The 14,692-nt window shown below is 37.1% G+C and overlaps 1 protein-coding gene across 1 annotated transcript in view; it reads left to right on the forward strand.

Moving 5' to 3' along the window:
• Positions 1-14,692, forward strand: part of DNAH12 (dynein axonemal heavy chain 12) — a 97,074-nt gene that overhangs the window by 19,977 nt on the left and 62,405 nt on the right. The window contains exons 9-11 of the mRNA XM_008071746.1: positions 5,942-6,103; positions 8,472-8,666; positions 13,789-13,922. Coding sequence (XP_008069937.1) covers positions 5,942-6,103; positions 8,472-8,666; positions 13,789-13,922 — 491 coding nt within the window. The remainder of the gene's footprint in view (positions 1-5,941; positions 6,104-8,471; positions 8,667-13,788; positions 13,923-14,692) is intronic.

Below are 14,692 nucleotides of genomic sequence, written 5' to 3' on the forward strand. Positions count from 1 at the left end.
TTTATTGTAGAGATGAGGTCTCGCCTGCCCAGGCGGGTCTCGAACCCACGGGCTCGGGCATATACAGTGTCCTTTTTTATCTTGTGAAAGTTTTTGACTTAAAGTCTGTTTTATCTGATTTTATTACAACCACCTCTGCTCTCTACTAGTTATGAGAGGGAGAAAGAGATCCCATTCACATAATTTTTTTAACAATTTGTTGTTATAATTGTTCTATTTTGCTATTAGTTATTGTTGTTAATGTCTTACTGTGCCTAATTTATAAATTAAGCTTTATCATAGATATGTATAAGAAAAAAGCATAGCATATAGAGTTCAGTACTATCCACAATTTCAGGCATCCACTGGAAGTCTTGGAATGTATCCCCCTTTGATAAGGAGGGACTATTGTATTGTGTTGTTGTCCATTTCTTTCTTCAACTCTGTCAAAGTTTGCTTTGTATATTTAGGAAGTCAGTGGTTTGGTGAATAAATATTCATACAGTTGAGCCTTGAACAATGCAAGAATTGGGACGCTAATTCCCATGCAACTGAAAAATCTATGTATAACTTTTGACTCCCCAAAATGTAACTACTAATAGCTTACTGTTAACCAGAAGCCTTACTGACAATATACTTACTAATAGCTTACTGTTAACCAGAAGACTTACTGACAATATAAACAGTCAGCATGTATTTTTTAGTGCTACATGTATTATATACTGTATTATTACAATAAAGTAAGCTAAAGAAAAGAAAATGTTATTAAGAAAATCATAGGGAAAAGAAAATATATTTACTATTCATTAAGTGGAAATGAATCATCATAAAGGTCTTCATCCTCATTGTCTTCACATTGAGTAGGGTGAGAAGGGGGAGGAAAAGAAGAGGTTGATCTTGTTTCAGGGATGGCAGAGATAGAAGAAATTCCAGGAATAAGAGAACCCTCACAGTTCAAACTTGGATTGTTCGAGGATCAACTGTAATTATTATATCTTCCTGGTGAGTTGACCCTTTTTTCATTAATAATGACATTTTTTGACTTCAAGTCTGTTTTATCAGATATTAGTTTAGCCACCCCAGCTTTTTTTTAGTTGCCATTTGCTTAGAATATCTTTTTCCATCCTTACTCTTACAGCTTATATGTTTTCTTTGATCTAAAGTGAATCTCTTGCAGGCAGCATATTGTGGATCTTGTCTTTTAGACTTCAACTACTCTGTATCTCTTGATTGGAGAGTTTAACCCTTTTACATATAAAGTAATTGCTGATAGGGAAGGATTTATTATTGCTATTTTGATACTTATTTTCTGTGTGTCTTGTGGCTTCTTGGTTCCTCATTTCTTCTCTTATTGCCTTCCTTTGTATTTTGTTAATTTTTATTTACAGTGACATACTTTAATTCCCTTCTCATTTTTTGGGTGCATATTCTATACTTTTTGTCGCTACCATTCCTATTACATAAAGCTAACAATTTGTTTTAAACTTATAACAACCTAACTTCAATTGCATGTAAAAAGTTTATTCCTTTGCAGCTTAATCCCTTCCTCATTTTGTTATTGGTGTCACAGATTGTATCTTTATATATTGTATACCCATTAACATAGATTTATAGGAGTTTTTTGTGTGTATGCTTTTGTCTTTTAAAATGAAAAGTAAATTTATGCACCAAAACTGCAATAGTACAAGGTTCTGTATTTCTTCATACATTCATCCTTACTGGAGAACTTCATTCTTTTGTTTGGCTTTATATTGTTTTTGTTTCAACTTGAAGGACCCCCTCTAGTATTTCTTGCAGGGGAAATCTAATGGTAATTAAATTCCTCCTTTATCTGGAAAAGTTTTAATTCCACCTTCATTTTGAAGAGAAGTTTTGCCAGATACAATATTCTTGGTTAACCGTTTTTTCTTCTTTTAGCACTTTGACTATATCATCCCATTTCCTTCTAGTCTGTAAAGCTTCTAGTAAAAAAAAAAAAATTTCACTGATAATCTTTTTTTTTTTTTTAATTTATTTGTTTTTATATTTTATTTTATTTTAGAGTTGTGAGGTACAGATGAAGATTTAGTACATAAGTAAGTTGTGTGCTGGTGAAGTTTGAGCTTGTAGCTCGTCCTCTCCCCCTAGTAGTGGACCTGGTACCCAGCGTGTTGCCATGTACCTCCCCCTATTTCCCTCCCTCCCACCCCAGCAGTGTCTAGCATCTGCCATTTCCACCCTTGTGTTCGCGTGACCAGATTTATTGATAATCTTGTGGAAGCTCCCTTGCAAATGACAAGTTGCTTTTCTCTTTCTTCTTTTAAGATTTCCTCTTTGCATTTTACTTTTGACAATTTGATTATAATGTTTCTCAGTGTGGGTCTATGAGTCCATCCTAGTTTAAATTCATCGAGCTTCCATAAAATTGAATTTTTATATCCATTTCCTTCCTCATATTTGGGAAGTTTTCAGGCATTATTTCTTCAAATAAGCTCTGCGCTTCTTTCTCTCTCCCTCTTATCGTTCTGGGATTCCTGTAATGTATATATTGGTCCATTTGATGGTATCTGATAAGTCTCTTAGGCTCACTTCGCTTTTCTTTATTATTTTTTATTTTTGCTTTTTTGACTCAATACTTTCCAATTATATGTTTTCAAGTTAGTTGCCTCTTTATTCTATCTGATCAAGCTTAATGTTGAACCCCTCTAAAGAATTTTTCAGATCGGCAGTAGTGGGAATCTGCTGGGGGAGGGGGGCACACCTCATCAACAAGGGTACCTGCATAATGAACATTTGTATGCCTAACCTTGAATTGTATTCCACATCTTTAAAATAAAAAATTTAAAAATAAAGAATTTTTCAGAATTTCTATTTTGTTGTATTTTACAGTTTCTATCTCTATGTTAATATTCTCATTTTGTTCATGCATTGTTTTTTTGATTTGCTTATTTGTCTTTGTTCTCTTTTAGCTCATTGAGCATCCTTAAAGTAGTGATTTTAAATTCTTTGTTGGTCAGTTCATAGATCTACATTTCTTCATGGTTGGTTTCTGGAGCTTCTTTTGTTTCTTTTATTGGGTCATGTTTTCCTATTTCTTGGCATCCCTTGGACTCTTTTGTTGAGATTTGACCATTTGAAAAATAGCTACCTCTTCCGATCTTTATGACTTGTCTTGTTCAGGGGAAGAAAGACCTTTACCAATCAACCCAGCTAGAGGTTCTGAGACCTCTCAGACCTTTTCTGAGAATGGATCTTCTGTGGGATTGTGTGTGTGCTTTTATTCTTATATGTATAAGTGCTTTTGGCTGTCTTAATTCTCTGTATTTTTCTCAGGAGCTTTTGTTTTGTTTGCTTTGTTTCTTTTGTATTCCTCTATCCTAATATCATCCTTCCCCCCCCCCCCACCGTGTCTTGCAGTCTCTGCTGCTCTAACCCACCAGGACACTGTTTCTGTGTCCTCCAACCTGGTATACAAACTAGGCCATTGTTCTGTCAGTGCCCCAAGCCAAGTGAGACAGTCCCCAGACAAACTAGAATGCTAGATTCAAGTTCAACTCTGTTCCTCCTGTTCTGAGAAAGAAGCCAGGATTTGGATAGTATTCTCTGGATCTCACCACACTACTAGAATGAGAAAAATGCTAGATACTCTCTTACCTTTCTAGGAACAGTCCCTTCTTTTGTTCATGCTCTCTTCTGGTACTGCAGCCACCTAATTAGTTTCTTTATTTTTTTATTTTTATTTTTATTTTAGAAAGCAGGATTTATTGAGAGGACAGAAAAGCTCCCAGAGTGGGAGGGAACCCGAGGGGGGTCCCTAACTAGTTTCTAGAGTTCTTACAAAGGTAATTTTGTTTTGTATATTGCTAATTTGGTGTCTCCATGGGAGAATGAGGTCTTGAAGCTTCCTAGTCTGTCATCTTGCTGATGTCACTTCCTATATTCTTCATTTGTAAAATTTGGATAATATCCCTATTTAATAGATTATTGTGGTTAAATTATAAATGTATGTAATGTTCTTGGTAATATTCCTGGTGCATAATTCGTATTTTGAAAATGTTAACTCTCTTTTTCTGTTTGGAAACAGTTTTATACACTGTATGTTTGAAGATGACTTTTAAATACAGTGATGCTCATGCCAATAAGTTAAATATATTTGTTTACATTAAGTTATTTTAATTTATTTTGATGTAATATTAATAATTATAAAACTGACATAATTAGATATAATACTACTTTAAAAACTAGAATTCCTAGTTTTGATGACAGAAAATTATTTCTAGGAACAAAACAGCCTATATTAGAAGATGGCTTTAATGAGAAAAGGACATAGTTGTACAATATGAAAACTCACCATTTATTTTATGGATGAAAATATTAATTATAGTTAATATTTAATAATTTAAAATATATACTTTTATAATAGAGATAGAAGTTTATTTTTCAAACTCACTTGCAGAAATTATAATACTATTTTCACAGTAAACTATATCCAGTTGTATGTTGACAAATGTTTAGCAATCAGCTCTTCAGGGCTGGGCATGAGGAGGACCTCTGAATTGTAGCATTTGTCAGTTTTTGTGGTTTAAAAACTCCCACCATGGCTGATACAAAGCTACCAACATGATGTCACTGAAAACAGAGATGAAAAGAAATGTGAATAGAACACTATTACATAATAATTTACTGTATAGATACAATAGATTTAAATAATTTATAGAGCAGAGATAATAGTAAATATAATAAAATAGTAGCCAGGCACAGTGACTGATACCTGTGATCCCAGCACCTTGGGAGGTGGAGACGAGAGGATTACCTGAGCTCAGGGTTTCAAGACCAACCTGAGCAACATGATGAGACCTCGTCTCTATAATAAATCAAATAATCAGCCGGGCATGGTGGCACATACCTGTAGTTCCAGCTACTTGAAAGACTGAAGCAGAAGGATCACCTGAGTCCAGCAGGTCGAGGCTGCAGTGACTGTGAGCATGCCACTGCACTCCAGTCTGGGTGACAGTGAGACTCTAACTCAAAAAAAAAAAAAAAAGAAAAGAAAAGAAAATAGGACAGAACATTATGAGATTTAAGTATTTGTTATTTTTCTTTCTTTTCTTGTCTTTTTCTTTTGATTTATTGTAGAGATGAGGTCTCGCCAAGTTGCCCGGGCAGGTCTCGAACCCGTGGGCTCAGGCAATCCTCTTGCCTTGGCCTCCCAAAGTGCTGGGATTACGGGCTAAGCCACCAAACCCGGCCTGTTATTTTTCTTTCTAATATACATGTATTTCTATATTATTATAAGTTTGTATAATTTAATTTTTAATCCTGGCTATGTTTTTCAACCTTCTCACAAGTTCCTAAAATTTTAACAATCAGTTCTAACAAGCCTATATGAGTCAGCTCCAGCACACTGCTGAGCCCATATCTTTATATTAGTTGGAAATTCTGGTTGCCATTGACCTCCAAAAAACCCCAACTCAAACTAGTTTAAGCAAAAGAAGGAGTTATTAGTTTATAAGACTGAAGTGTCTAGAGGTAGATAGGCTTTTGACACGGCTGAATTTAGGGTTTCAAATTATATACTCAGGAATTACTCTTTCTATCTCCTGGCACTACTCGCCTCTATTTGGCTTTCTTCTCCAGCAAGCTTATTCCATGAGGCAACAGTGACTCTAAGTAGTGTAGGTTACTGGCCCTTATATCTCAGGATTCCTTCTGTTTCCAAGTCCATCTCAGTTCCTGAAGTAAGACTATGATTAGGCCCTGCTTAAATCACATGCCTCTGAATCAATGATGTCTAGGGACTTGGGGATACTGACCAATTTGAGTCACCCACCCAGGGGATGGGAGCAATGAAGACCCACCAGAACTGGTAAGAGATACTTCCCTAAAAATCAAGATGCTATTATCAAAGGAAGGGGAAAGAGAGAGAAAGCAAAACGAAGAGATGTCCTCCACATTCTGCTTACAAGTACATGTTTATTTTAAGGTTCTGTTAAGGAATGTGGGCGTGAAGGGCCAGAAGACAGTCTTTCTAATAACAGACACTCAGATTAAAGAGGAAGCTTTTCTAGAGGATATTGACAGTGTGCTCAATACTGGAGAAGTGCCTAACATCTTTGCAGCAGATGAAAAACAAGAAGTGATGGAGGTAAATGCTTTTGGCACAGAAACTTTATTATTTTGAAGCCCTTTCTCTGCTCTTCAGAAAAAATACAACTTGTGCGATGATTTTGGTAATTAAAAATTTTAAGTATATTGGTTTAAGACATCATTGTTTTGGTAAATTTAAATTGCTTCTACCATAGTTATGAGGCAAAAATTTTTATAATTTCTGTCTTCATGATGATGGCAGTTTGTTTTACTTGTTTAATATTACTTAGTATGATTTAACAGTGATTAGAGATTTTAAAAGTCATTTCTTAGAGTTACATAGATGTAAGAAAACATGACTTTAATGTTACTTTCTTAGCCTTTATGGTTTACCACTCGTTGGTAAATTTTTCAAAAGTCTTAACAAAACTGCTTATTTTATAGTTCTAATATATCTGAAAATCATACTTTGTGATTTAATTGACAAAAAATACAATTGTGAAGTGCTCTCTACTCTCAGATGTCATATTCTTTGCCTTCTACTTTTTTTTTTTGAGTTGGAGTCTTACTCTGTTGCCCAGGCTGTAGTGCAGTGGCATGCTCATGAACACTGCAGCCTCAACCCTCAGCCCAGGTGATCCTTTCGCCTCAGATTACCAAGTAGCTGGAACCACAGGCCTGCATCACCAAGCCCAGCTAAGTTTTTGATTTATTGTAGAGACGAGGTCTTGCCAAGTTATCCAGGCTGGTTTCAAATCTATGGGCTCAGGCAATTCTCTCACCTCCACCCCAAAGTGCTGGGATTATAGGCATGAGCCACCGTGCCCAGCTTGACCTCTACTTCTAAGACACTCCCACACAAGATCTTTGCTAGTAGTTTCCCTATTTTTCATTATGATGACTACGTTTGCCCACAAAATATATCGCTTACACCTGGATGTTTCATTCCCAGCCTCCAGTGATAGCATCTGGAGTAACATAAATTCACCTTGTTCAAATACTCCACTTTTCTCTTCTATGGAATGGAAACACAGATAAAAGTTCTGGGCCAGGCTCGGTGGCTCAGCCTATAATCCCAGCACTTTGGGAGGCCGAGGCAAGTGGATTGCCTGAGCCTGCATGTTCGAGACCAGCCCGGGAAACTTGGTGAGACCTCGTCTCTACAATAAATTCAAAATAGCCGGGTGTGGTAGTGCATGCCTGTAGTTCCAGCTACTTGGAAGACTGAGGCGGGAGGATCTCCAGAGCCCAGCGGTTGATGCTGGGGTGGCCGTGAGCATGCATGCTACTGCATTCCAGCCTGGGCGAAGGAGTGAGACTCCAACTTAAAGAAAAACAAAAACAAAAAAACAAAGTTCTTCCTATATAGGGTTGTTGTGAGGGCTGAGAATCAAACAGAATAAAGCCCTTATGTAACGTCAGACACTAGAAAGCCCTTAGTAAATGGTGCATTACTTGTTCAGGGCCTAGAGTGAGGAAAGAGAAAAGGAAAACAAACAAACAAACCAACCAAGTTCTTTGCCTTTATCTGGAATATGTCAGGGACATGGCCAAAGCTACTGACAATGATGATCTATAGAAATTTATCCTCCATACTCCTGTTCAAGGAATAGTCACCATTATGGAGTGGAATTTCCTAAGGTTTGCTAGGCTTTCTTGCGTGCTTTAGCTATCATTTTTTTCTATTTTTAGTTATTATTTCTTTTTATCACTCTTTAGTAAACTTTTCTATTGCTTTACTATTTCTATTTTATATTTGCATATTTTATACACCTCTATATTTTAAAAAAATTGACAAAGGGAATCTTATTCCACATACTGTTACATATCTTTCCTTTCCATTTATTTTATCTTGATGATCTTCTCATAGCGCATAATACACTTTTTTATTTTGTTTTTATTTTAGAAATGGGATCTTGCAGCTTTGTGGTCCAGGCTAGACTGCAGTGGCATGATCATAACTCACTGCAGCATCAAACTTTTGGGCTTGGTGTTCTTCCCACCTCAGCCTCCCAAGTAGTTGGGGTGAAAGGCATGAGCTGCCACCTTATTATTTTAAACATTTGTATAAAATGCCAATATGTAGATGTTTTATGTTCCTAACTAGTTCCTTACTGATGGACACTTTAGTTGTTTACATTTTTTTCTCTTAAAAACAATGTTGAATTATATTCCTATATATATATCTTGGTGAACTTTTGGAATTATCTTTATAAGGTAAATTCTTGGCAGACATTTATTTTTAAATTATAGAATTATGGAGTTGGAGGAGGACAAACTATCAAAACTCTTTTATTGCTATAAAACAAACATTTTACAAAAATTTAGAGAGAGGAATGAAATGACTTCATATTCTAATATCTACTAATCTCATTACCAGCTTATCTATTTTTATTTATGAGGTTTTTATTTTCTGTGTTCCCTAGGGTGTTCGCCCAGTAGCTCAGGCTGGCAATAAACACGGTGAACTCAGTCCCTTAGCCCTTTTTGCTTTCTTTGTGAATCGCTGCAAAGAGAACCTTCACATTGTAGTGGCCTTTAGCCCCATTGGAGACGCCTTTCGAAATCGCTTGAGACAGTTCCCATCTCTCATCAACTGCTGTACCATTGACTGGTTTCAGGTTTGTAGTTTTTGGGGGAAGGGGCAGTCAACTCTTTTACTGAAATCTTCTTTAATCTTCATGAAGATTCATTCAGCAAGTGTTTTTTGATCACCTACTATGATGGCAGGCATCATTTTCAGCACCAGGGAATGATAAGACTGATCCCTACAAGGAGCTTACACTCTAGACTGGAAGACAGAAAAAACAGCCAGTAGTCATAATTATATCAAAAAGCCATAATGTTGGTGTGTAAAAGGGATACATATGAGACAGTGTATTTCTGAAGTATGAAGATAAATTAGTTCTATAGAAACCAATAGGAAATTTATATGTAAAGAAATTTATTTTGAGGAATTGGCTCACATGATTATGAAGCCTGACAAGTGCCAAGATCTGTTGTTGACAGCCGAAGACCAGGATAGCCAATGGTATAGTTTCAGTCGGAAGACCAACAGACTTAAGACTCAGGAAGAGCCAATTCAGTTCAAGTCTGAAGGCAGGAAAAATACAATGTTTCAGCTTGAAGGCAGCCAGACAGGAGCAATTTTCTCTTATTTGGGGGAGGGTCAGCATTTTTGTTCTATTTAGGCCTTTAACTGATTGGGTGAGAATCACTGACATTAGGGAGGCTGGTCTGCTTTATTTAGCCTATCAGTTGAAATGTTACACTCATGCAAAATCACCCTCACAAAAGCACCCAGAATACTTGACCAAATATCTGGGCAACTCAGGATCCAGTCAAGTTGACGCATAAAATTAACAATTAATAGAGGATAGTATGTGCTACGGTAGAAGGGTAGGGAGAGCATGACTCATGTGGGCCAGTGCAGATAGTTTGGTATAGATGACTGGCAATGAGGGTAGCAGGAGTCAAGTTGGAGCTTTAGGTGGATGCTAGTTATATATAAAGGGATTTATAAGGTATTCCTAGAAACTTGGTTTTATACCAAAGATATCACAGTGATATTAATGTATTTTTAGCTCATCTGTATTTTAGGAAAAAAACTCAAAACATTTGGAGACTGTGTGGTAAATGAATTGTAGTAGGGCAGAACAAGAGACAGGAAGATCAACTGGGCAACAATTTCAGTCATGCTGGCAAGAAATGATGAAAGTCTCTGCCTCACTTAAACTTTAGACAAATTGTTGTTGCCTGTATAAGACCATTAAGTATCTATACTTTTGAGAACAGTAGCTCTTGGTACCTTCTATTTAATTGTCTTATGCCCAATAAAATGTAGACTATACATTGAACCTGGATAATTTCCTTTAAAAATTAATTTCTGACTGGGTTCAGTTGCTCAGCCTGTAATCCCCGCAATTTGGGAGGTCGAGGTGAGTGGATTGCCTGAGCCCGCAGGTTTGAGACCAGCTTGGGCAACTTGGTGAGACCTCATCTCTACAATAAATAAAAAATTAGCCAGGTGTGGTAGTTCCGGCCACTTGGAAGGCTGAAGCGGAAGGATCACCGAGCCCAGCAGATTGACGCTGGAGTAGCCGTGAGTGTGCCATGGCACTCCAACCTGGGTGACAGAGTGAGACTCCAACCCCAAAATAATAATAATAATTTCTGATACTAGTTTGTTTTACTCTCTTTTACCTATTTATTATCAATTGCGTGTTTGAAAAACTAATTCTGCTTTTTTTGAGGCTTACACATATATTTCACTTAGTGGGTGTTTTAGTGTTCATACAACAATAAAAGCTATGTGAAACACTTTTGCTTTATGTAAGACATATCTTGATATTGTTTTCATTAACTAGTCAAAAGCCAAACAAACAAATAAACCAAACCTGCCAACTATAAATCTTCTGTGAAATCTTGTAAGTATAATTTTACTACTTCTGGATGTGTTTCTCATTACCATTAGACTTTCAATTCTATTATAAATGAGTCACATCCGTTGGGGGAAACTAGAAAAAGAGGAAACTGGGAATTGTGAATAGATAAGAGAGATTAGTGGATAGCAGAGAGGAATAAAGATTTTAAGTGAAGCATTGAAGAGATAGAACCTGTGTTAGAGGATCTGATGGCATTGTTTGGGTCCTGAGTCTAAGAAGCATAGAAAATAAGTGTAAACCACTATGTGTCACACAGTCAGAAAGGCATGAACTGTTTTGGATTGCTCTCTAGTCTACAAAGTAGGGTGTATGCTTACTAGAGGTGCCAAAACAATTCAAGAATGTTGCAATTGTTGGAATGGTTTTGTATGAAATATAAACTTAGTTTGTATGACAGATGGCCATGTGTCATAGGTAGTATGCAAGGTACCCTGAGAGATTCCTGCAATTAACTGAAAATTAAAGATACAAAGCAAGCAAAAAGTGGTTGGTAAAATAATGGCACAGACTAGCATGAACTAGCTTGAGCTCTGTGTCAGCCCATCATGAGGCAAAAGCAAGGACTTTCTAACAAGATCTGGCAAGAAGCAGAAAATGGAATATGGATTTATATAAACTGTTTAAACAATAAATCTTATCCCCAGGATATATAATTCCTTGCACTATTATCTTTTTTTTTTTTTTTTTGAGATGGAGTCTCACTCTGTCGCCCAGACTGGAGTGCAGTGGCCACTCCCGGCCACCACAGCCTCGACCTACTGGGCTCCGGCGATCCTTCCGCCTCAGCCTTCCAAGTAGCCGGAATTACAGACATGTGCTACCACGCCTGGCTGGTTTTTTGATTTATTGTAGAGATGAGGTCTTGCTGCCCAGGCGGATCTTGAACTCGCAGGCTCAGGCAATCCACTCACCTCAGCCTCCCAAAGGCGCAGGATTACAGGCTGAGGCACCGAGCCTGGCTTGCACTATTATCTTATGATGGTATGAGAGATACTATCTCTTACCTATCCCATAGCCATCTTCTATTTACTCCATTCTTGATGACAGAATTCTGATTTTGCTTGGGAAATTACCCTTCATGTAGCTGTGCATTAGAGGGATTGGATCATGGTTGGTCTAAGTCTCATTTCTCTCCCTAGTGACTGTTTTATGCCTGAACCTATGCAGGAACCATTCCTTGCCGGTGGGTCCTGAGTTGAAGTCTCTTGGGAGCTTTGAGGGAAAAGTTTTTCCACTAGAAAAAGTTACATAGTAGGAAAAGGGCCTTTTATAGTCTCTCAGCCTTGTTGCTTAGGATGTAATACCCTTAGCTGCAGCAGTCATTTTATCACCATGATGGAACGAGCCCAAGGATAAAATAAAGTGCAGTGAGAATGGTGAAGCAAAAAGGTAGAACCTGGATCCTTGATAACATGGTTGAGCTTCTAAATTAAGTAACCCTGAAAATACCCTATTTCTGGGCATCACTCTGTAAGATTATACATCCCCCTTTTTATTGAAGACACAGTAAGATTGTTTTCTGCCACTTAGTCATAAATACTAAACTAATACATAAATACACATAATACTAAACCTGCATGATTAGCAAGATATTTAAAAGTGAAGTCTAGAATGCAAAGATAAGCCTCTGTAATGTTTTTTATGATTTGTAAATTATATTTAATTGACACTACAAAATTTGACTGATCTTTATAATAAATCTTTAGAAGTCTCTTTTGGGTGTAAAATATATACTGGTACAATTAGATTGCATGAATATAATCTATTAGTAAAAACGCATATACTGGCAGTATGTGCTCAAACCTTTTTTTACTAATGGGATGCTTGATACAAAAAGTTTGAATTTTACCAGATACAGAACTCTACAACAATAACAAAAATTGGTCTTAAAATCCGTATTGTCTACTATCAAGGAAAAAAAATTACAAGCTTCTTGTTGAAACTCAATGACAGGAAATCTGGAAAATACTTGAATGAGCAAATAAAGATTACTCATTTAAAATAAATTATTTAATTGAGTAAATATTACAGATATATTTTGGAAAATACTGTTTGGGGCACCAAAGATACATCAGTAAGAAAAATAAAGTCCTTACTTTCATAGATTTTACATTTTAGTTGAGGGGTGGGGATAGACTGACAATAAGCAAATGAATACATAACATGCCAGGTATTGGTAAGTACTAAGAAGAAAACTCAGTATAAGGAACAGAGTAATGACGAAGAGAATGCTGTTTTAGCAAGAGTGCTCTGGAAAACCTCACTGATATGTTGTCATTTGAGCTTAGATGGGGGAGTAAGCCATATGAAGTTCTGAGGGAAGAGGGTTCTAGTCAGAGGGAAGAGCAAATCCAAAGGCCCAGAAGCAGAAGCATGCTTGGCATATTCCAGGAAAAACAGAAGAATCATTTCCCTAACATGGAGAAGACTGGATAAGAAGCAAATTGTGGAGAAGAAAATCAAAAGTTCAGCTTTGGATATTGTAACAGAAATGGTGACAGTCTGCTAGTAACAGAAACCCAAATTAAATACATAGCTTTTTTTTTTTTCTCTCTCTCTCTTTCATCTGGAAACAATCTGAAGGTAAGCAGAGTGGGGCTTTTATGGCTTAACAAAGTCATCAGGATCCCAAGTTCTTTCTGTTTTACTCTCCTTAGCATGTGATTTTCATTCTCAAGGTAAATTTATGGTCTAAGGTGGTTGCTGAAGTTCCAGTGTTCATTATTATGATCCAAGCAAGAAGTAGAAGAATGAAAGTAGAGCAAAAAGGACGCATACTAGCTCTACGTAATCCTCTAAAGAGTTTTCTCTGACTTCCGCATCTAACAAGTGCTTATATGTCATTGGCCATTTCTGAATTGCAATGGAGTCTAGGAAATGTAACCTTTTAGCTGGTTATATTGATACCTAGAATAAAATTGGAGTCCTAAGGAAGAAATGGCTCATTGACATTGAGTGAGCAACTATCAGCTTCTACCACTGTCATGATAAATCTGGGATGCCTACTAGACATCCAAGTGGTAGAGCTGGGAAAGCAGTATAATATATCTTTGATATGTAAAATATCATTGATCCTTTTTTATACTGTATTATCTTTAATTTTAATCCATAAAAATATTTATTAGATATTTTAGATATCTAAATATCTAATAGGTAGCAGATAAATAGAAAAATACTCTGTTAAATATCCCACAGTTGTCTTCTACTTACTCCATCCTTGATGACAGAATTTTTTTTCTCCCATAGGAAGTCATATAACTTATTCAATTTCAAGATGCTTTCTTTTTCTTATTTTTAGCCATGGCCTGAAGATGCTCTTGAACTTGTAGCTGTGAAATTCTTAGAAACACTGGAGCTTACTGAGGTTGAACGACGAGAGATAGTTCCGATCTGTAAACACTTTCACACCTCCATCATGGATCTTTCAGAAAGGTTAATATTAATAAATATTAAAATGACAATGATGCTTTGCTTCTTTTTTTTTTTTTTTTGAGTTGGAGTCTCACTCTGTCACCAGGCTGGAGTGCAGTGCCATGCTCACGGCCACTGCAACCTCAACCTGCTGGGTGGGCTCAGGTAATCCTTCTGCCTCAGCCTTCCAAGTAGCTGGAACTACAGGCACACGCCACCATGCCCGACTAATTTTTTGATTTATTGTAGAGAGGAGGTCTCACCAATTTGCCTGGACTGGTCTCGAACACATGGGCCCAGGCAATCCTCTCACCTCACCCTCCCAAATTGCTGGGATTATAGGCATGAGCCACCACGCCCAGCCCAATGCTTTGCTTTTCAAAGCATCTATTTTTATGAAAGTTTAATATTTTAATATGATTTCTATGTCTTCTAAATCTTTCTGATCATTTAATTAGTTAAGACCTTAACTTGCAAGTAATAAAAAGCTACTTGATCTAGCTTTTTTTTTTTTTTTGAGTTGGAGTCTCACTCTGTCGCCCAGTCTGGAGTGCAGTGGCCGCTCCTGGTCACTGCAGCCTCAACCTACTGGGCTCCGGCAATCCTTCCACCTCAGCCTTCCAAGTAGCTGGAACTACAGGCGTGCGCTACCACACCCGGCTAATTTTTGATTTATTGTAGAGATGAGGTCTTACCAAGTTGCCCAGGCGGGTCTCGAACCCGCAGGCTCAGGCAATTCACTCACCTCAGCCTCCCAAGGCGCAGGATTACAGGCTGAGCCACCGAGCTGA

Source organism: Carlito syrichta, unplaced genomic scaffold (genome assembly GCF_000164805.1).
Source record: "Carlito syrichta isolate Samal-C Ts95f unplaced genomic scaffold, Tarsius_syrichta-2.0.1 Scaffold314704, whole genome shotgun sequence".
Classification (NCBI taxonomy): Eukaryota; Metazoa; Chordata; class Mammalia; order Primates; family Tarsiidae; genus Carlito; species Carlito syrichta.